Source organism: Oncorhynchus gorbuscha, linkage group LG25 (assembly GCF_021184085.1).
Source record: "Oncorhynchus gorbuscha isolate QuinsamMale2020 ecotype Even-year linkage group LG25, OgorEven_v1.0, whole genome shotgun sequence".
Classification (NCBI taxonomy): domain Eukaryota; kingdom Metazoa; phylum Chordata; class Actinopteri; order Salmoniformes; family Salmonidae; genus Oncorhynchus; species Oncorhynchus gorbuscha.
Window position 1 is genome coordinate 12,969,779 of NC_060197.1, and position 21,664 is coordinate 12,991,442.

Sequence of the window (21,664 nt, forward strand, 5' to 3'; positions counted from 1 at the left end):
GGGCTAGGCTTACTAATAGAATTGAGCACAGGTATGGTGGTAAGAATTGTTTAGATTTATGACTGGAATGTGTTACTGGGTGGTGATTGACTTCAATTAAAGGGAAATATTAGGGCCAATGTTGTGTTCTGGAACACTTGTTTTACATGTATATAAACCATTGTAACAATAGTTCGCTGAAACACGTGGAACGGTCCACAATGTGGGGGCTACGTCATGGTTATGCCTCCTCCCCCAGCGTCCCCGTTGAACACCCGTGGTGAAGCAGCGCATGCTATTGGGAGGAAGAACCAACTTTCTGGGGTAGCCTACAACACAAAATAGCTTACTACGCGCTGTGAACATGGCTGCAGTTACAACCAAAGGTACCGAACAAGACTCCACACCGACAAACGAGCAAAATGGAACATTGGACAAAGGAGAAAATGGGAATAAGAAGCAGGGCCCCGCAGACTCGAAACAGGAACCGGGTGACAACAAGGACGGACCAGAAATGGACGTGAGCAACCGAGACAGCAAAGAGGAGAAGCATTCAGTCGCACTAGAAGTCGCAAAAGAATCGGTTTTGTCCACGGAAAATGGTAACAAAGAAGAACCGACCTGTGAACTGTCTGAACCGGTTAAAAGTCCCGTGGAGGGAATCCCTGCGAGCAGCACCGAAACCCGGGAGAGCATCGTGGAGCTGAAACCAGAACAAAGAGAGGAGAGCGCGTCCTCGCCTCCCAGCTCCGACAAGACCAAAAGCGAGGAATCCACGGAGAAAACCGACCGCGGTATCAAAAGACGGGCCAGTGTGGAGATTTCATCCTCTGATGGAGAACCTCTCAGTCGAATGGATTCGGAAGACAGGTCTGTGGATTACTAATACCCGACCAAATGCTGAATACAAAGCAACGCAGCAATGTTGCCAGCCCACTCCAACAATGATTCAATTTTAATAAGATGTTTACTTTTGCTCAAGCTACATTGTTACACTCACTAACCTTGCAATTATGTAGCGTGGTGTGATATCTCCGTACTTTGTATTTTGCCAAACAGCAGTTTAGCATAACACTCGGGTTTGTTTTGCTACAATGCATCAGCACCCAATGCGCAACTATGCGTTATGGACAGTTGACATGCATAGTTTTAACCGATAGTTGAATAGGCCTAAGTTTGCCTTTAGTTTACAATGGAATGGTTCCACGCTGCACGTACACCCGCATCTGGACATCCTGTCCATGTATGGCCTGCATTGCCACCACGATGCTCATTGTGTAATACATCGCTACTATGAAACCACGGTCAAAAAGAGACGCACCAGCAATATGAACATTTCAGACTTGATTTTATCTTGTTAACAAATTCAGTCTGAGTTAAGTAAGATTTTCCAAGTTGGCATGTATCCTTGAAAGTCCCATGAGAAATTTCACAGGTGTAGCACTGAGACAAAGAAACAAACCACTCACTAACAAGCCAACCAACAGGCCCCAGCTTTCATATGAAGGGTGGTGTTTAGGCACATAGCTACTTCTAACACACACTCTCACAGACGTGTCAACTGGCTCACTGTGGTCACACACCACTTCATCGCCTTCTAGTTGGTTTGGCCATGTGGCTGGGTGGTGACTAGTTACAGGATGTCTGTGTTGAGATGAGTCCTTTACACACACAGGTTCTCACCCTCATGCACACGAGTGAATCTCTCACACGCAGACGTCTTTCTGAGATATTTAGATGTGTACCCAGAATTCCCCATTACAATATGTGAAATGGCCCAGATGGAACTTCCACTGCATCATAAACTAGTGCAGAAGAGAGGGTGAATCAGTTCATAGGTGTTCCACATGAGTAATGCTGTATGCAACTCACTGCTCAACTCTGTTCCAATGCAACTTCAAATAATTTACTCTGGGTTATTGCGGCCCACCCGAAGCAGTGTTTGCCGATCTGATTGTCCCAACTCTATGGCGAACTCCAGTTACGTGTGTATGTCGTTGAACCCGACTCGTGGTGCATGTAACAGTCGAAGTCAACACACAGACATAAACTATAGCTTGAAGCATGCTCGATATAGGGTCCTATCTGCCATGTACTCATACTACACACAGATCTGCCCCTGCGCACACTGTCTGAATGTCACTGGACGAGCCAACGGATCAGAACGATATACACATTTTTCCTATTCCAATGGAAGCAGAGAAATCCATGATTTCACACACACCCCCCGATGTCCACCCTTCTCCTGTTGCTACTAGAATAGTGGAATAATTCCCCCTTTCTGGATCCCGGGTAGATTTCCTCGGTCTGTAGTCATGCGACGACCTGTCGGGGGCAGCTAACAAAAGGAAACCCAGTGAGCACAAAGGCTGAAGTCCCTGTGTTGCTTCTCGAACTGAAGTGTAGTATCTGAAGGAGAGAGGATCCCATTTCTCCCCCCCATTCTCCCCCTCAACCCTCTCCTGTCACGGTGCGTTGCTTTGTCTGGCCGGGGCGGAATGGCCCGTAGTAAGAAAGGAGTGAATGGAGGAGAGAGCTCTGCTGTTTGGGCAGCTGCATGGGTCTCAATGTAACTTTTGTTCCCCTTCTGGCACTGAGGACCTCAGGAACAGAGCAGGGGAGCAGCTGGAGGCAGGCAGCCTTACGAGGTGTGTGTGTGTGTTTGTCACCATCTCTTCATTCAGTCCAACGTGGTAGCATTACTGAGTCACTAATGCTCTCTGAGCAGCTTTGTGTGGGTGTGAGGACTGAGAGGGATACTTCCACATCTCTAATGGCATGAAATTCAAATCCGCCATGACACCCTCACATCCCTCCTTGTAGACGAGGCATATGAAACCTCACTTGCCCCAGAGAAGTGAACACACAGACATAAACTATACTAACGGTGTGTTTATACCATGTGCCGACACTGCTCAGAGCTGTGTTGGCACATGCTATAAACACACTATATCACCATGATTTAGTGACTGAGGCTGTCCAAACCTATGACTAGAACAGACCGCAAGGCACTACAGAGGGTAGTGCGCACGGCCCAGACATCACAGTCCTGCCATCCAGGACCTCTATCAGGTGGTGTCAGAGGAAGGACCTAAGAAGGCCAGTGACTCCAGCAACCCTCGTCAGACTGTTCTCTCTGCAACCGCACGGCAGGCGGTACCGGGGCTCTAGGTCCAAAAGGCTTCTTAACAGCTTCTACCCCCGAGCCATAAGACTGCTGAAAAGCAAATTAAATGGCTTTATTGCCCCCACACACACACACTCACTGTTTCTCTATGCGTAGTCACCTTACCCCTACCTACATGTACATATTACCTCAATGACCTCGACTAACCTGTACCCCCGCACATTGACTCGGTACCTGTATCCAATGTATATAGTCTCGTTATTTTGTTGCTCTTATTTTTTCAAACTTTATTTAGTAAATATTTTCTCAACTTTCTTTTTCTTAACTGCATTGTTGGTTAAGGGCGTGTAAGTAAGCATTTCACGGTAAGGTCTACACTGTTGTATTCGGCGCATGTGAAGAATAACATTTTGATTTGCTTTGTAGTGCAACAGATCTCTGTGCTGACCCCTTCTCTCACCGTGCCTCCCCCTCTCACTGTCCCTCCCCCTCTCACTGTCTCACTGTGCCTCCCCCTCTCACTGTCCCTCTCACTGTGCCTCCCCCTCTCACTGTGCCTCTCCCTCCCTCAGTATCAGCAGTACTCTGATGGACATGGAGAGCACAGCGTCCAGCGGGCGCTCCACACCTGCCATGATGAACGGGCACGGCCCGGGCACCGCCACCCCGTCGGTGGGTAAGGGCGTGGCATACACCTGCTGCTGGGACCAATGCCAGCTCCTCTTCACCACCAGCCCAGACCTGGCTGAGCACATCAGGGGCGTGCACGTGGACGGACAGCGGGGAGGGGTATGCAGTGTAGGAAAGCAACTTCCTAAATCTTCTGTCCTCCTGCCTGCTCACCATCTCCTCTTCTTTCTACATCTCCTAGTTTTATGCCTCCACTCATCTTCTCCTCTTCCCCCTCTTCTCCACCACCACAACCCTGTCTTCACAATATCAGTCCCTTCCACTTCTCCATCTTGAAGATAATCCAAACAGCCTGTGTTAAACTCCAGATGAGAAGTACTGCTGTACATTATAGACTCTGGCTGTATAAAAGACAGCTTGATGTTTTATCTCTCTTTGAACTTTAGGTCCAGAGAGGGGGCGGGGGTCAGTTTATGGAGGCTTGAGTTTCTAGGTTCTTCTGCCAACTACTACAATTCTCGAGGATAGTAGGATTTCGTGGAACATTTAGTCTCTTACATTGCATCTTGGGTAACTCATAAGAGCTTAGGTTGCGAGTGACCTGTGAATATGTGTGTGTGTGTGTGTGTGTGTGTGTGTGTGTGTGTGTGTGTAACAGTGTTGCTGTCCTCTCACCAGGTGTTTGTGTGTCTGTGGAAGGGCTGCAAGGTCTATAACACCCCGTCGACCAGTCAGAGCTGGCTTCAGAGACACATGGTCTCACACAGTGGAGACAAACCATTCAAGGTGAGAAAACGCCCTCCTTTCTTCCATTTCACTGTCACACACATGACATCTAAGCACTGACTCGGCAAACCACATCCTCATGTCAGTGTCTTCCACATTTTGTGTTACAACCTGAACTTAAAATGGATTAGTTTGTTTGTACTCTCACCCATCTACACACTACCCCATAATGACAAAGTGAAAACATGTTTTTATTGAACATGAAGTACAGAAATATCTAATTTACAGAAGTATTCACACCCCTGAGTTAATGCATGTTAGAATCCGCTTTGGCAGCGACTGTTGCCGTCTTTCTGGGTAAGTCTCTAAGAGCTTTGCACACCTGGATTGTACAATATTTTCACATTATTCTTTTGTTTTATTCTTCAAGCTCTGTCAAGGTTTTGGGGATCATTGCTAGACAGCCATTTTCAAGTCTTGCCATAGATTTTCAAGCCAATTTATGTCAAAACTGTAACGAGGCCACTCCGGAACATTCAATGTCATCTTGGTAAGCAACTCCTGTGTATATTTGGCCTTGTGTTTTAGCTTATTGTCCTGCTGAAAGTTGAATTTGTCTCCCACTGAACCTGGTTTTCCTCTATGATTTTGCCTGTGCTTAGCTCTGTTTTGTTTATTTTTTCTATCCTAGTCGATGACAAGCATTCCCATAACATGATGCAGCCACCACCATGCTTGAAAACGTGATGTGGTTCTCAGTAATGTGTTGGATTTGCCCTAAACGTAATGCTTTGTATTCAAGACATAAAGTTAATTTCTTTCCCACATTCTTTGCAGTTTTACTTTAGTGCCTTATTGCAAACCTGATGCATGTTTTGCTAATATTCTGTACAGGCTTCCCTTCTTTTCAGTCTGTCAATTAGGTTGGTGTTGTGGAGTAACTACAATGTTGTTGATCCATCAGTGTTCTCCTATCACAGCCATTAAACGCTGTACCAGTTTTAAAGTCACCATGGGCCGGCCTCCTGGTGAATGCCTGAGCAGTTTCCTTCCTCTCCGGTAACTGAGTTTGTTAGGAAGGATGCCTGTAACTTTGTAGTGACTGGTTATGTTGATACACCATCCAAAGTGTAATGAATAACTTCACAATGCTCAAAGGGATATTCACTGTCTGCTCTACCAATAAGTGCCCTTTGAGAGGCATTGGAAAACCTCCCTGGTCTTTGTGGTTGAATCGGTGTTTGAAATCCACTGCTCGACTTAGGGATATTAAAAATAACTGTATATGTGGAGTACAGAGATGAGGTAGCCATTCAAAAATCATGTTATTAAACACAGGCCACGCAACTTCAGTGATTTAAGCACGTTATTATTCCTGAACTTATTTAGTCTTGCCATAACAAAGGGGTTGAATACTTGTTGACGCAAGACATTTCCGCTTTCATTTTAAATTAATTAATTAGTAAACATAAAAATAAATAAAAACATAATTCCAGTTGGACATTATGGGGTATTGTGTGTAGGCCAGTAACACCAATTCTCAAATGAAGCCATTTGAAATTCAGGCTGTAGCACAACAAAATGTGTGAAACGTTGAGGTGTGAATTCTTTCTCAAGGCCCCGTACCTGCTGTATGGACACGTCATGTGCTATAGGTTGTTCTAGTCCTGGAGAGCATTATAATCATTCGAACACAAGACACATCTGTCACACACTATCCTGTGTAAAGCTAATGCATGATATTATTCTGAACGGTCCCATTGAACAGTGGTTCTATACTCCGGCCTACAGTTTCCACTACTATAACCTTTTTGAACTTTCATTGAAAAGGAAATCTCCTAGATTTCATCAAATGGGAAGACCAATACTATTATTATATACAGTTGAAGTCGTAAGTTTACGTACACTTAGGTTGGAGTCATTAACTCGTTTTTCAACCACTCCACACATTTCTTGTTAACAAACTATAGTTTCGGCAAGTCGGTTAGGACATCTACTTTGTGCATAACACAAGTCATTTTTCCAACAATTGTTTACAGACAGATTATTTCACTTATAATTCACTGTATCACAATTCCAGTGGGTCAGAAGTTTACATACAATAAGTTGACTGTGCCTTTTAAACAGCTTGGAAAATTCCAGAAAATGTCATGGCTTTATAAACTACTGAAAGGCTCATTGACATCATTTGAGTCAATTGGAGGTGTATCTGTGGATGTATTTCAAGGCCTACCTTCACACTCAGTAGCTGACATCATGGGAAAATCTAAATAAATATTTTTGGAGAAATGTCCTCTTGTCTGATGATACAAAAATGGAACTGTTTGGCCATGATGACCATTGTTATGTTTGAAGGAAAAAGGGGGAGGCTTGCAAGCCGAAGAACACCATCCCAACCGTGAAGCACGGGGGTGGCAGCATCATGTTGTCGGGGTGCTTTGCTGCAGGAGGGACTGTTGCACTTCACAAAATAGATGGCATCATGAGGAAGGAAAAATATATGGATATATTGAAGCAACATCGCAAGACATCAGTCAGGAAGTTAAAGCTTGGTCGCAAATGGGTCTTTAAAATGGAAAATGACCCAAAGCATACTTCCAAAGTTGTGGCAAAATGGCTTAAGGACAACAAAGTCAAGATGTTGGGGTGGCCATCACAAAGCCCTAACCTCAAACCTATAGAAAATGTGTGGGCAGAACTGAAAAAGCATGTGTGAGCAAGGAGGCCTACAAACCTGACTCTGTTACACCAACACTGTCAGGAGGAATGGGCCAAACTTCACCCAATTTATTGTGGGAAGCTTGTTGAAGGCTACCCAAAATATTTGACCGAAGTTAAACAACATAAAGGCAATGCTACCAAATACTAATTGAATGTATGTAAACTTCTGACCCACTGGTAATGTGATGAAAGAAATAAAAGCTGAAGTATATTGTTCTCTACTATTATTCTGACATTTCTCATTCTTAAAATGAAGTGATGATCCTAACTGACCTAAAACAGGGTATTTCTACTAGGATTAAATGTTAGGAATTGTGAAAAACTGAGTTTAAATGTATTTGGCTAAGGTGTATGTAAACTTCCGACTTCAACTGTATGTAAGTGCTCTTGTGTAAGATATCTTCTAGTCTGTATTCTCACTGGTGTTGTCTCTGTTTCCATCAGTGTGTGGTGGGGGGTTGCAATGCCACGTTTGCCTCCCAGGGGGGGCTGGCGCGCCACGTACCCACCCACTTCAGCTCCCAGAACTCCAACAAGCTGGCCAATCAGGGCAAGATGAAGGAGGATTCACCTTCGAAGGCGGGGCTTAACAAGAGGCGGAAACTCAAGAATAAACGCAGGAGGTCTTTACGTACGTATCCGAGAAACACGCACATATAAACACACGCAATACACACACACAGCATACGCAATACACACACACAGCATACGCAATACACACACACAGCATACGCAATACACACACACAGCATACGCAATACACACACACAGCATACGCAACACACAGCATACGCAACACACAGCATACGCAACACACACACAGCATACGCAATACACACACACAGCATACGCAACACACACACACAGCATACGCAACACACAGCATACGCAACACACAGCATACGCAATACACACACACAGCATACGCAATACACACACACAGCATACGCAATACACACACACAGCATACGCAATACACACACACAGCATACGCAATACACACACACAGCATACGCAATACACACACACACAGCATACGCAATACACACACACAGCATACGCAATACACACACACACAGCATACGCAATACACACACACAGCATACGCAATACACACACACACAGCATACGCAATACACACACACACAGCATACGCAATACACACACACACAGCATACGCAATACACACACACACAGCATACGCAATACACACACACACAGCATACGCAATACACACACACACACAGCATACGCAATACACACACACACAGCATACGCAATACACACACACACACACACAGCATACGCAATACACACACACACACACACAGCATACGCAATACACACACACACACACACACACACACAGCATACACAACACACACACGCAATACACACACACACAGCATACGCAATACACACACACACACAGCATACGCAATACACACACACACACAGCATACGCAATACACACACACACAGCATACGCAATACACACACACACAGCATACGTCTTATTATCCTTGTGGGGGACCTAAAATGGATTTCCATTAAATCCGATTTTCCCTAATTGTTCATTTAATTTGAACCGTGAACCTAAACCTAATTCTAAAATAGTTTTTGTCCTCTGGGACTTTTTGGAATTTCTGGTACCCACAAGGATGGTAATCCAAGCGCGCACGCGCACAAATGCAAGCATGCGTACACATACACAGAGATGCAGGCACACACTCAATCATACAAGCAATCGACCATGTACTCGCTGATCAGGTTGCCTGGCTTTCAAACCAAGCGTCTTAACCAATCGGGTGGTGGGAAACGTTTTGATGAATATCTACGAGGGTCAGATCCATCTGATTGGCTAATCACCTCTGACCTATGAACCTCAGTTTAACGCTCCCCCTCTCTCACCCCAGTGTGTTCTGTCCCTCCAGCACGACCTCACGACTTCTTTGATGCCCAGACCATGGATGCTATCAGACACCGGGCCATCTGCCTCAACCTGGCTACACATATAGAGAGCCTGGGCAACGGACACAGTGTGGTGTTTCACAGCACGGTTAGTAGTAGCGCACACACACCATCACCGTCGTCTACCACAGCATGGTCAGGGATCCAGCGGCAGCAGACCATGCAGGGTCCTGCACACACACAGTGTACTTCACTGTTCAGACAGCAGAGGGCGCAGCAGACCTACAGTATTACGGTCTCCGCTGTATAGAGGAGTTTGTCTTTTTACATTTTTATTACCTTTATTTATGCTGGGAGTCATGCTGAGACCACGGTCTCTTTCGCAGATGAGGCCTTGCATGAACACATCAATTACACAACCATTACACTATTAAACATGTCTATCTGTACACACGTCAATTACACAATAAACGACAAGTAAATCGCAATCATATGAAACAAACACATTCTTCAGTAAAAAGGCTCTCTAACATCTGCCCGAGTTTCCCTAGAGGCACCAACTCTAACTTTAAGGAGTTTTGGAGATTATTCCACGAGGCGCAATAAACTAAACACAGATGTACTTAATTGGGTGGAGATTGAAGAGCCCTCCAGGGTTAGACATCCCTGGGTCTGGTTACTTGTCAGTCTGAGGTTTAACAATGAGGTAAGGTATGATGGAAGTTTATGCAAGAGGGCTCTATAGACCAAAAGAAGAGAGCGCGATGCATCGCTCTACGAGACTTCACAGCGGGCCAGCCTACTTTCTGATACAAAATGCAGTGGCGTGTACGGAACCTATCGCCGCCCTGTAACAATGCACTGTGGTCAGCTGTGTGCAACGGCTTCAGTATCGTGGCAGCAGCGTTCATATAGACGATATCGCCATAGTCAATAATCCGGAATGAATGTTGACAGGATGATTTGTTTTTCTGCTATTTTAACGAAAGACAGGAACCTGGCCCTATAGAAGAAGCCTATTTTAATGATGAATTTCTTAACTTATTCATCAACATGCTTTTTGAAAGAGAGCTTTTCGTTAATCCAGATGCTCAGATATTTATAAGAGGGGACACGATCAATGAGGGCACCATCCAAAGTATTATGGGTGTCACAGTTCATCAAACCCACGGTTTGGTAGGTTTTTTTGGGGTTCACGGTTCAGTTTCAATACAGCAGGGGAAAATGAAGTTCCATTGACAATATTCCTGTCATTCTGCTGTGGCAGGGTTGTTATTTTGGTCCTCTCAAGTTTCCACTCTGATGCTGCATTGGTCACCTTCTGGGAGGTGGGAATGTATTCGTTGTTTAGTCATAAATAGCAGTTGGACGCATTCATGTGATTTGAACTCGTTGAGAAACGCCAGTGGCTAATGGCCTACAAGCTCTATCAACCATAAACGAAAAATGCATGTAAAAAAAAATAATAATAATTGTTCAGCAAACCACAATAGATTGCTTTTTTTAAATAAATGTTTTGCTCCGTTTAACTGCCAAATGCCGTTAAAGGCCATTTCCTTAGCAGGTGACGTCCGTGGTAATCATGTGGGAGAAGTGTGTGCTTCAGATCATTGACACGTTTCCCACAAGTAAGTACCAGTTGGAGGGCCATTCAAGTGGGGTTTTCCCCAGTCGTATGTGGTAAATTCCCACTTGGTTATGAACACACCATGACGCGGTCTCCTTCAGTGCCCCGATGCGCAGTTGTGATGCTCATAAAGGGGCGTGTCTGTAGCACGGTACATCTCCTATTCCAGGGTAATGTGATGGGCTGTCACTGTGAAGTAAGCGCAAGCCAATTCATTCTGAACTTTGTTTTTGGCTTGCTTATATCGAGCGGGTACAACCTGTTTGCTTAAATTGTTGCAGGAGGGAAGTTCGCAACGTGACTTAAAAGCACTTTCACAAGGCGCTGAAACCTCTCTATTCTCAATCACCGTGAATCTGTGCATATCCGTGGTTATAAAGCAAAGACTGTAAAACAAATATAAACACAACCTACCTATCGCTCTTGTAATTTCTTTGGCCCGGTCAGAATCAGCTGCCACGGAATGCTTGAAATGCAGAGGTGAGACGATATGTTTCTGTCTTGCTCCGTGTACTCGGGTGATGTTGGAGTAAATGTGTCAACAACATTTGAGGTGTTGGCAGCGGCGTAGGCTATTTCTGTTGAGCGTGTCGACATACGGTTAACGTTTTCTCCACAACGTTCTGTCCGTCTCCGTTTTAATCTGCTGGGAAGCCTAAAAGCTCCTAAACTGGAGATTTAAACGATTGTTGATGATCCTCCAGTTCTGATTCCGTCTGCATAGGTGCTCGTTTTAACGGAATAGCCTGAAATGTTTTGTTTCAGCTCAGATTTTCTCAAGCGGCATAGGCCTGCTACGCAGCGTATGCATAGCCTAAAGACGGAGTTTTATTTTATTTTGTATTGTTGTTTTTATGTAGTCATTCGGGTTCAGTGCGACCGAATCGAGGTCCCTCGACCGAATGGTTCGGTACCAATAAGTGTACCATTACACCCCTACAAAGTACTTATGCATAAGTCTTCTGATTTTTATGTGATTTGGAAAAGAACATGTCCTTGGTTTTTACCTGCATTATTAAGTACCAATGTCAGTTCAACAAATGCTTTCTGGGGGGGGGAGTGGAGGCAGAGCCTGGTCAGAGGCAGAGCCTGGTCAGTTGTGGGGTTAATGGCATACACCACAGTGTCATCTGCATACAGGTGAATGTAGTTTTTTAACAGATAAATTATATTGTTTAATAATGTGAAAATAACCAGAGCAAGAATCCATCCCGTAGGACTTTGTTATGTGAGGAAAACCTGATTTAACACCATCAGTAAATAGACACTGGATACTTTTTACAGCAGCAATATGTAACTTTTTAGGTGACCCAACCAAATTCACATAGAAATGTGAGTTGTAGATCTGTCATTCTCGTTGAAAGCAAGTCGATCAAGTGGTACATATATGTGCTTTATTTCTATGCTTTCCGCTAAGTTTTGTTTTTTTGCGTCTTACTTTAGGTTTTGTACAACTGCATCAAACAACTGAAACTAGAATGTTTTTGGTTATGGTGAATATATTTGACAGTGGTTTAGATGGTACAGTGATTCTCTACACTTCACTTTGGTTCCATGCCCCTTTAATGAAACTGCTAATGAAGGAACTGAAATTAGGCAAACTTGGAATTTTAGCAATCAGGAAATGGCAGAGCGGTTTCTGCGTAGTACATATTTAAATCATTTTCAAACCAGGCTGGGAGAGGGGCAGGCAGTCGACTGGCTCCCCAGGGTCAATTAAACCACCATTTATTTCAAATAAAAAGCCCGTTGAGATTAAATGCTGATTTAAAAGCATCACGATCTCATTTTTCTCAGTAATAATACCAGTCTGCCACAACTTGTTTTCCAAAATGGACGTATTACCAGCAGGCTGGTTTAAACACTGAGGTAGTGTGCGCAGTATTGAGGCCTGCGGAAAATGAAGGGCCCAGCCAGGGAATAACAGACTCCCATGCCCCTTTTTAATTAAACTGCTAATAAGGGAACTGCCAGCAACCCTCCCACGAAACACACTGCTCTGACGTACATGCCAGAGTCCAGACCCAGCCAGGCCTGTTGTTGGAGCCGCTTAGAAAACAGACCCCTACGCCGCTCTCTTCCCTCACCCCTCACCCCTCCATCTCTCCCCTACACATGCGAGAGACTGTGTAGGAGCCCAGCAGTTGCCTGACGGCTCCAACTGCATTGTTCCGCTGCTCTGTTCACTTCAGGCTGAGACTGCCGTCATTGGAAGGCGTTTGTGGTGATGTCAAAACAGTCGTCAGCCATTTGGATTGTCTCTAATCAGAGTATCGAAGCCAATTACACTTTCAAGACACTGTTTTACCCACGTGTGTTCCCAACCCATCCATTTCTGGGACCAATCAGAAGTTGCCGGGGAGATACTCTGATCCAGACTCATTGCGGAGAAGAAATTGACGGCCGTGGGCAGTCCGGCAAACCCAGCAGGCCTTGTCTACGCCAAAGCTATAAGCAAATAAAACCCAGAGAGTCTAGTGTAACGCCTTTTCACGCTGTAACTAGCTAGTTTCTGTGTGTGTGTGTGTGTGTGTGTGTGTGTGTGTGTGTGTGTGTGTGTGTGTGTGTGTGTGTGTGTGTGTGTGTGTGTGTGTGTGTGTGTGTGTGTGTGTGTGTACACATATCCGTCTGTGTGTTTCCAAAGATAAATAGCATTCCTAGTCTTCACCTTGGTCCAGGGTCACACACTCACAAACTGTGGCGTGCACTAACGCCAGTCAGGGAGCTGTATTGTTCCTACCACACAGGGGGTGTGTGTAGGTTTAGCGGCTGGACTGGCGTCTTCAGGCCAGCGAGGTAAGTGTTAGTCTGCAGAGTGGGAGGGAGGACAGATCGACTCTGGCGCAATTAGACTGGAACCAGGAGTCTCATTCCTTTTACTGACTTGCCGCCAGCCTCAGACCTTTGGTTGGGGATGGTGTGTGTCTCCAGTGCAATGTTGTTTTCCAATGTCTCTGTTACTGGGTGGTGTCTTGACTCTCTTCTTCTGTCTCTAGGTAATAGCGAGGAGGAAGGAAGATTCTGGGAAGGTTAAAGTCCTCCTCCACTGGACTCCCGAGGACATGTAAGTTGCCCTCTTCTCCACCCTCTCTTCCCCACATCCTGCTCTTCATCTCTCTCCTGTTGGCCGACACAAGGCCACAGTCCTCTTCTCTCACCTCGCTCCCTTTTCTCTCCTGTACTACTGGCAAGCGGAGGGTTTACCCTCCTCTCTTCCTATCCTTCTCCTCCCCCGCTCTGTAAATGTCAGCAGGCGTTTAGTGGTGGTTAGACAGTTTGTCCCGTGGTTGGAGGCAGGCAATCACATGGCACCGCACCCCACACGAACACACACAGGAGGATACCTAGGTTAGTGTCTCCTCCATCCAGAAGGGTCAGTGATCTGGATGGGTTCCCTCATCTCATGGGAGCTACCCTGTGGTCTCTCTCTCTCCATCCTTTCCTCTAACTCTTTCTCTGCTCCTTTTGCCCGCATCAGTGGCCCAGTTTAGAGTATAAGGACCAAGTGCTCGCCTGTCTAGCATAACAGCTATCCTAACCAGCTGCGTGCGTTTCAGACTTGAATATTGTAAGTTAGCTATGTAGTTGGCATAGTATATTATCAGACAAATTATTGAAGGTAAGGAGACAAGGAGAGGAAGTCACTTCAGACTATTGAGCCGCAGCCCTCCTCGTCATTAGTCTCTCAGCTCAACTCTGCTCTGTCTAAAACCCCTCTCTCCGAGAACTCATCTCTGATAGAAACAACTTTCTGGGTCAGAAAACGGGCTAAAAGCCAAAACGACGCTCGCTTTCGCGGTACATGTCCAAAATAAACCTCTCGTTGGAATTTTTGGGAGGAGGAGCAAGAGACGTATTGAAGCACTCGTTTCAGAAGCTGCGAGGGGTTTTTGGTTAAGAGTTGGATATGTCTCTCTAAGGACCATGTTGCTGTAAAAGCAACCGTCACACACACTACCATGGAGAATGTCTACCAGATGTTGTAGTCACTCCTACTGTAGCTCTCAGCTACAGGGTTGCAGCAGCACCCTATGTACACAGTCCTCTGTGCAGCGAGCATTGTAGTGGCTGTGATTTTAAACCGTAACAGGAGACAGCTGAGGCCTTGCCCTCTCGGTCTCCTACCATGTTATTGGGTGCTTTTCTGCTCTTTTTGGTTTGCCTCTGTCTACTTGTGTTCGTCCCTTTGCAAGGGTACGGTCGCCTCTCGCTTCTCCATTTCTTTATCACCACATCCACTATCCAACCCTCTTTCTTCCTTTCCTCCCCCTGGGGCTTTCATCTGCCCCTCTCTGAGTCTGTGATCTATAGCCAAGCAGTCTGCCAATGATGAACCAAGCACTGCTCATTCACATCTCCCCAACACTCTACCCCGGGGTGCTTTCCTGGTGACGCTCACAGTGGCAGGAGTAGAGGAGCCCAGTACTGGTATTGATCCTCTCCCATTGTTTCCCACGGATAACACCTAAATACACTGTTTAGTTAGACAACGCTTTAGGAAGCATGCATGTGTACCACTGCAATCTCTTCTTAACCCGTTTCTAAGCTGATGCCAGTCAGACACCAGCTTAGAGGCAATGGAACCAATTGCAAGACTGGATTTGAACTGACTCATCCCTTTCCCCTTCTCTCTATCTCTCGTCTCCTTCCCCCTCATTCTCTCACTTTCTATCTCCTCCTTCCCTCTCACTTTCTCTCAATCTCTCTATCCCTCTCGCCAGACTTCCTGATGTGTGGGTGAATGAGAGTGACCGGCCGCAGCAGAAGACCAAGGTGGTCCATCTCTCCCAGTTGCCCCAGGACACACATGTACTGCTGGACCCCAACATATACAGGTGTGTGGTGTGTGTGTGGTGTGTGTGTGTGTGTATGCGTGCACTGGAGGGGGGTGTAGGTTGCCAAATCTTGAGGCAGAGACCATTAGGGCTAATCATTAACTCTCCAAATAGTGTGCGTGCCTGTGGACGTGCACATAACTCATACTTTGGTTGAATCACAACAGCAGCAATGTGAGCATAGCTACCACAGCCGGTGTGTTTTCCTAGACTCAGTACTGGCCCAGTGATCCCCAGGGGCCAGTGCTACTCTGTTTACCCAGCTAATGAATGATGGCTACATTCTGCCTGTAATAGATGGCCATGCAGCACAGAGCTAAATATGAATGCCCAATGGCTGTGGAGAGATGTGATCCTGAACCCCAAGTCGGCCTTGCATGCTGCTTTCGAGTTTATATTACCTAGAAACAAAATCTTTCTTTCCTCCTTGTATTCCTCCAAGCAGCGTTGTAAATGCTTTATAGGCAAAGTGAAGAAGGTTCCCTGAGGAATGGTGAGAGGAGGAATCCTGACATGCCTGTCATTCAGTAGGGGCAGGTTACGGTGTGTTGTCGCTGTGATTTGTGTGTCAGGAGTCGTCTGAGAAGTACAGCTTTCAAGATTCAGGAATGATGTGACTGCTATTTATTTCCCCACCAGGTGGCGCCAGTCACTGTTGTCAGCCAGTAGAAAATACTGCGCTGTAGACGAAGCATTCCACCCCTTTTCTTGCATCTTAAGTGTCATCCCCTGCTGTGGACCTTTCTGACCACTACAATACCTCTCATCACCACTCCCCTGATCAATCAGAATTTTAAAAAACATTTATAATCTTGTTTTTAAATATTTTTATTCTCATAAGCACCGGGCCTTTATTACGCCTGTACGATCATTTACACGGTTACAGACTGGCTTTGTTTTTGATTAAGTGTGCGGCATCCTCCCATAGTTCTGTAAAACCCTCGGTAGAATGTAAAACATTCTGTGTATTGTAGAGGAATGCTTACATTACACAAATGACTGTGGGTGGAGGTGGACCGTGTTAGAAATCATGATATGCATAACTGTACACTAATGTAAAGTGCTGCCTGTCGTTACAGGATGTTCTTCTAGAGACTAAGAACAACCAATCAAGAGACTTCGAAGGAGCCTGCTGATATCACCTCTCATAGGAAGTCCCTATGTCTTGTCTGGGCAGGAGTGAAAACCAGAGATTTCAATACCTTATTTCCCCCTTTTTTCTTGGTTCAATTTCTGCTCTTTTCACTTTCTTTTCAATGTCAAATTCCTCCAAATGACAAAGTGAATTTAGTATTAGTTTTGAATGGTTTCTGAAAATACACTATGTACACAGTAGTGTGTGGACACCCCTACAAATTAGCGGATTTGGCTATTTCAGCCACACCCATTGCTGACAGATGTATTAAATTGGGCACACAGCCATGCAATCTCCATAGACAAACATTTGCAGTGGAATGGCCTTACTGAAGAGCTCAGTGAATTTCAACATGGCACCGTCATAGGATGCCACCTTTCCAACAAGTCAGTTTTCTGCCCTGCTAAAGCTGTCATGGTCAGCTGTAGGTGTTTTTATTGTGAACTGGAAATGTCTAGGATCAACAACGGCTCAGCCGCGAAGTGGTAGGCCACAAAAGCTCACAGAATGGAAGTGCTGAAGCACATAGTGTGTAAACATTGTCTGTCCTCGGTTTCAGCACTCACTACGGAGTTCCAAATTGCCTCTTGACGCAACATCAACCCAAGAACTGTTCGTCGGGAGTTTCATTAAGTGGGTTTCCATGACCCGAGCAGCTGCACACAAGCCTTAGATCACCATGCGCCAAGCCAAGCAGTGGCTGGTGTAAAGCTCCCCTCCATTGGACTCTGGCGCAGTGGAAACGCATTCTCTGGAGTGATGAATCACGCTTCACCATCTGGCAGTCTGACGGCCAAATCTAGGCTTGGCGGATGCCACCTGCCCAAACGCATAGTGCCAACTGTAAAGTTTGGAGGAAGAATACTTTTTTCATGGTTTAGGCTAGGGCCCTTAGTTCCAGTGAAGGGAAATATTAACCCTACAGCATACGATATTCTAGACGCTATGTGCTTCCAACTTTGTGGCAACAGTTTGGGGAAGGCCCTTTCCTGTTTCAGCATGACAATGCCCACATGCACAAAGCAAGGTCCATACAGAAATGGTTTGTCGAGATCGGTGTGAAAGAAGCTGACTTGCCTGCAGAGGGCCCTGACCTCAACTCAATCGAACCTTTGGGATGAATTGGAACGCCGACTGCGAGCCAGGCCTCATCGGCCAACATCCGTGACTGCCCGACCTCACTAATGCGCTTGTGGCTGAATGGAAACAAGTCCCCGCGGCAATGTTTCAACATCTAGTGGAAAGCCTTCCCAGAAGACCGGAGTCTGTTATAGCAGCAAAGGGGGGGACCAACTCCATATTAATGCCCATGATTTTGGAATGAGATGTTTGACGAGCAGGTGTCCACATACTTTTGGTAATGTAGTGTAGGCCAAATGTATTATATACTAGGTGCTAAACATTTGAGCCATTAGGTGGGTGCTTTTGTAAGTTTAAGGTAGTACAACTAGACTACGAGCTTAACAGCACAGTTACTTGATGTTGTAGAGACCTAGTTGCATTTTGTAGAGAAACTTGTCTTTGTAAATACTCCTGGAGATTGGTAATATATTTTTATACCTGGAAATTGTACTGTAGAGGATTTATTATTTCTGCTCCAATGTTTTTAAAATGTTTTAAACTGTAATAATTGTACATAATGCAATAGGAAAATAGTTTTGACGGACGATATCAATTCCTTATTATTTCTTTAAAGGCTGTTTAAGTACACCCTGCGTTTGTCTGACACTAGCTAGGTAAATTTTACCCTCGCAGCTTTTGATGGTCACGATGACGAGGAAGGTGTATGTGTTTATCTTTGTGCTGCTGGCAATAGACAACAACAGTATTAACCCCTCTCCAGTCTTCTGTCAGACTGGCTAGCTGACCTCTGCATTTTAGTGTCCACAGGGATTAGAGACGATCATGTTGAACTATACAGTAGGACTGTTCTTCACGGTCTGTCTGAACATCAGAGGTCCATTTATAACGTGGCATCACGGGTCTTTTGAAATAAAATGTTTTCAATAAAAACCTGTTATCTCTTATAATTGCCTCTGACATGAGGCAGTGGTTTGGTTGGACCAGGGATTAAGAAGACACTGCACTATATTCAAACGTGTTGTCGGTTCGAATCCGGCGGAGATTGTGGTTGTTCAGTTAAAGTTGCAGTACTGAGCAGTGTACTGTTGACCATGACGCCACACATAGTGATACTGGTGCTCACCGACAGGACCTAGCAAGTTATTGGGCTCCCTGTGCGATGGTTCCATACACATTCTATGGCTTGGTTGGAAGAGCATGGTTCGCTGTCTCTCTGGCCTGGTTTGTGAGTGCTGTTCTGGGGTTATTCTTTAGCTGGTTCAGGCTGTATACCAGGCCTGTGTGTTGATCCAGAGCAGGGCTGTTGTGGTGTTTGGGAGGAATGCGGGGGCAGTAGGGGCATCTGGGACAGATTTGTGAGCGTAGTGCGGACGGACCTACGACACCCAATAAAAGTCATCCTACAGCATCGGCTGTGTGCGTTGTTGAACGCATTTCATTTGGACAGGGATGTGACGCATGTCCCAACACACACGACCGTCCACAGTGAACTGAGAAATCAGATTAGAGAATGTTATTTACATCTAGGCCAAGTGCAACTGATAATTGAAGTGATCAATGACCGCTGACATCGCCGCTGGAATATTGAGGTATGGAACAACAAAACATTGATCAAAAACAATATTAGCAATATCAGTCCACTCTGGGCCCTACAATAACATCATGAAGCCTCCAGGCTAGCGCTAATCTATCGATCATTTTTCACCAACTGACAAGATCTGGCATTAGGTTTGTTAGTGTTACATGATAAATGTTATCTGGTGGTGACTGAAATCCGTAGACACAAAAATATGAATAGAACACAAACAGATGAAAGCGGGTTACGCTTCCGCCGACGTGCCAGATTCCTACTGAGAATGTATTGGATCAATCACTTCTTTATGAACCAGTATATTACTTGCTAGTTAATCCAACAACTTTTGACTTGTCGGGTGCAAGTTGGGAAGGAAGAAAAATTTTTAAAAAATATCCCTTTCCAGATTTTTGGCTATGACTTAGCACTGTCGAGAGAGCAAGAATTTAGGTCTTATATCAAGAGCAAAGGCAATAACGTAGAACCCTAAAATCAGTTCTGGGATCTTTTTCTCGGCCTCCATTCCAAATGGTTTCAAAATATGAATGCTGGCAGAAAGCATTCAGGGTCGAGTTAGTCTGGAACAGTTTCTTCACTCTCCCTAGAAAGATCCTAGTCATTTCATTATTCCGTAACCATGGTTGTGGTGATAAGGTCAGCTGTGGTTTGCAGTAGCCTGAAATTCTAGAATAGTTATTGGGGGGAAAGCATGAGCCACATAATCCAGAGTGGTTTCGGGTGATGGACAGTGGTCACGGATCTAGGCTAACGCAGACGCCAGCACATTGTAGCCTCTTGTAAGGCAAAGTGGACCAAATGGTGTGGGTGTCACTATTCATCGTCAAGATCATAATCCGACTAATTATACCAACACTCATTGGAAATTTCTTCGGTTTGCAAACCGCCCCCCCCCCTTTCCTCCAAACATAATGATGGTTATTATGGCCAAACAGTTATATTTTTGTTTCATCAGACCAGAGAAAATTTCTCCAAAAAGTACCATCTTTGTCCCCATGTGCAGTTGCAAACCTTAGTCTGGCTTTTTTTTAATGGTGGTTTTGGAGCACTGGCTTCTTTCTTGCTGAGCGGCCTTTCGGGTTATGTCGATATAGGACTCGTTTTACTGTGGATATAGATACTTTTGTACCTGTTTTCTCCAGAATCTTCACAAGGTCCTTTGCTGTTCTGGGATTGATTTCCACTTTTCACATCAAAGTACGTTCATCTCGAGGAGACAGAACGCATCTCCTTCCTGAGCGCTATGACGGCTGTGTGGTCCCATGGTGTTTATACTTGCGTACTATTGTTTGTACAGATTAACTTGGTACCTTCAGGCGTTTGGAAATAGCTCCTAAGGATGAACCAGACTTGTGGAGGTCTACAACTTTTTTTTCTGAGGTCTTGGCTGATTTCTTTTGATTTTCCCATGATGTCAAGCAAAGAGGCACTGAGTTTGAAGGTATGCCTTGAAATACATCCACAAATTATGTCAATTAGCCTATCAGAAGCTTCTAAAGCCATGACATAATTTTCTGGAATTTTCCAAGCTGTTTAAAAGGCACAGTCAATTTAGTGTGTGTAAACTTCTGACCCACTGGAATTGTGATACAGTGAATCAAGTGAAATAATCTGTAAACAATCGTTGGAAAATGACTTGTGTCATGCACAAAGCAGATGTCCTAACCGACTTGCCAAAACTATAGTTTTTTAACTAAGAAATTTGTGGAGTGGGTTAAAAACGAGTTTTAATGACTCCAACCTAAGTGTATGTAAAACTTCAACTTTACATGACACACAACCTACGTTGTATGTAAACGTTGTACGCCGACTTCAACTGTACACACACACACACACACACACACGTTGTACGCTCACACACACGTTGTACGCTCACACACACACACACGTTGTACGCTCACACACACACACACACGTTGTACGCTCACACACACACACGTTGTACGCACACACACACACACACGTTGTACGCTCACACACACAAATTCATTATCTTTTGGATTTGATCATTAGGGGTATTTTTTTTAAACATAAAATTCATGGAGCTCTGTGATTTATCAAGCAGATTGGATCTTATTAGCCAGCTGCTCATAAATCATGATTTTGGATCGGCTGCTAATTTTGGATTTGGCCATCTTAATGCAATACAGTCCAAGAACATTGCGTCGTTTAGCGATTGTGTTAAAAGACATCTCGTAAAAACATTCTCCCTTTTAAATCAGATTCTCTCAAACTATTCCCCTATGGAAGTCGGACTGTTTAACTCTCCCATAGTTAAAAAAAAACTTTGAGAAAGTGG

General features: G+C 44.9%; 1 protein-coding gene and 1 non-coding gene across 5 annotated transcripts; both read left to right on the plus strand.

Annotated features, from left to right (window-relative positions):
• Positions 1–220: 220 nt before the first annotated feature.
• LOC124014536 (zinc finger protein AEBP2-like) lies at positions 221–18,704 on the plus strand. Of its 4 annotated transcripts, none has more exons than XM_046329642.1 (8): positions 221–849; positions 3,679–3,904; positions 4,415–4,522; positions 7,628–7,814; positions 9,100–9,242; positions 13,718–13,785; positions 15,443–15,556; positions 16,636–18,704. In XM_046329642.1, the coding sequence occupies exons 1-8, from the start codon at positions 344–346 to the stop codon at positions 16,646–16,648; spliced, it is 1,365 nt and encodes a 454-aa protein (XP_046185598.1). In that variant the 5' UTR covers positions 221–343; the 3' UTR covers positions 16,649–18,704. The 4 variants fall into 4 exon arrangements, with proteins under 4 accessions (XP_046185598.1, XP_046185600.1, XP_046185599.1 ...); XM_046329644.1 differs by having other exon boundaries at positions 9,118–9,242; XM_046329643.1 differs by having other exon boundaries at positions 3,679–3,895.
• A 114-nt stretch (positions 18,705–18,818) lies between these two features.
• On the plus strand, positions 18,819–18,948 carry LOC124014642. The gene has a single exon (XR_006835066.1). It is a non-coding gene; the product is annotated as a small Cajal body-specific RNA 14 (non-coding RNA).
• Positions 18,949–21,664: the final 2,716 nt, after the last annotated feature.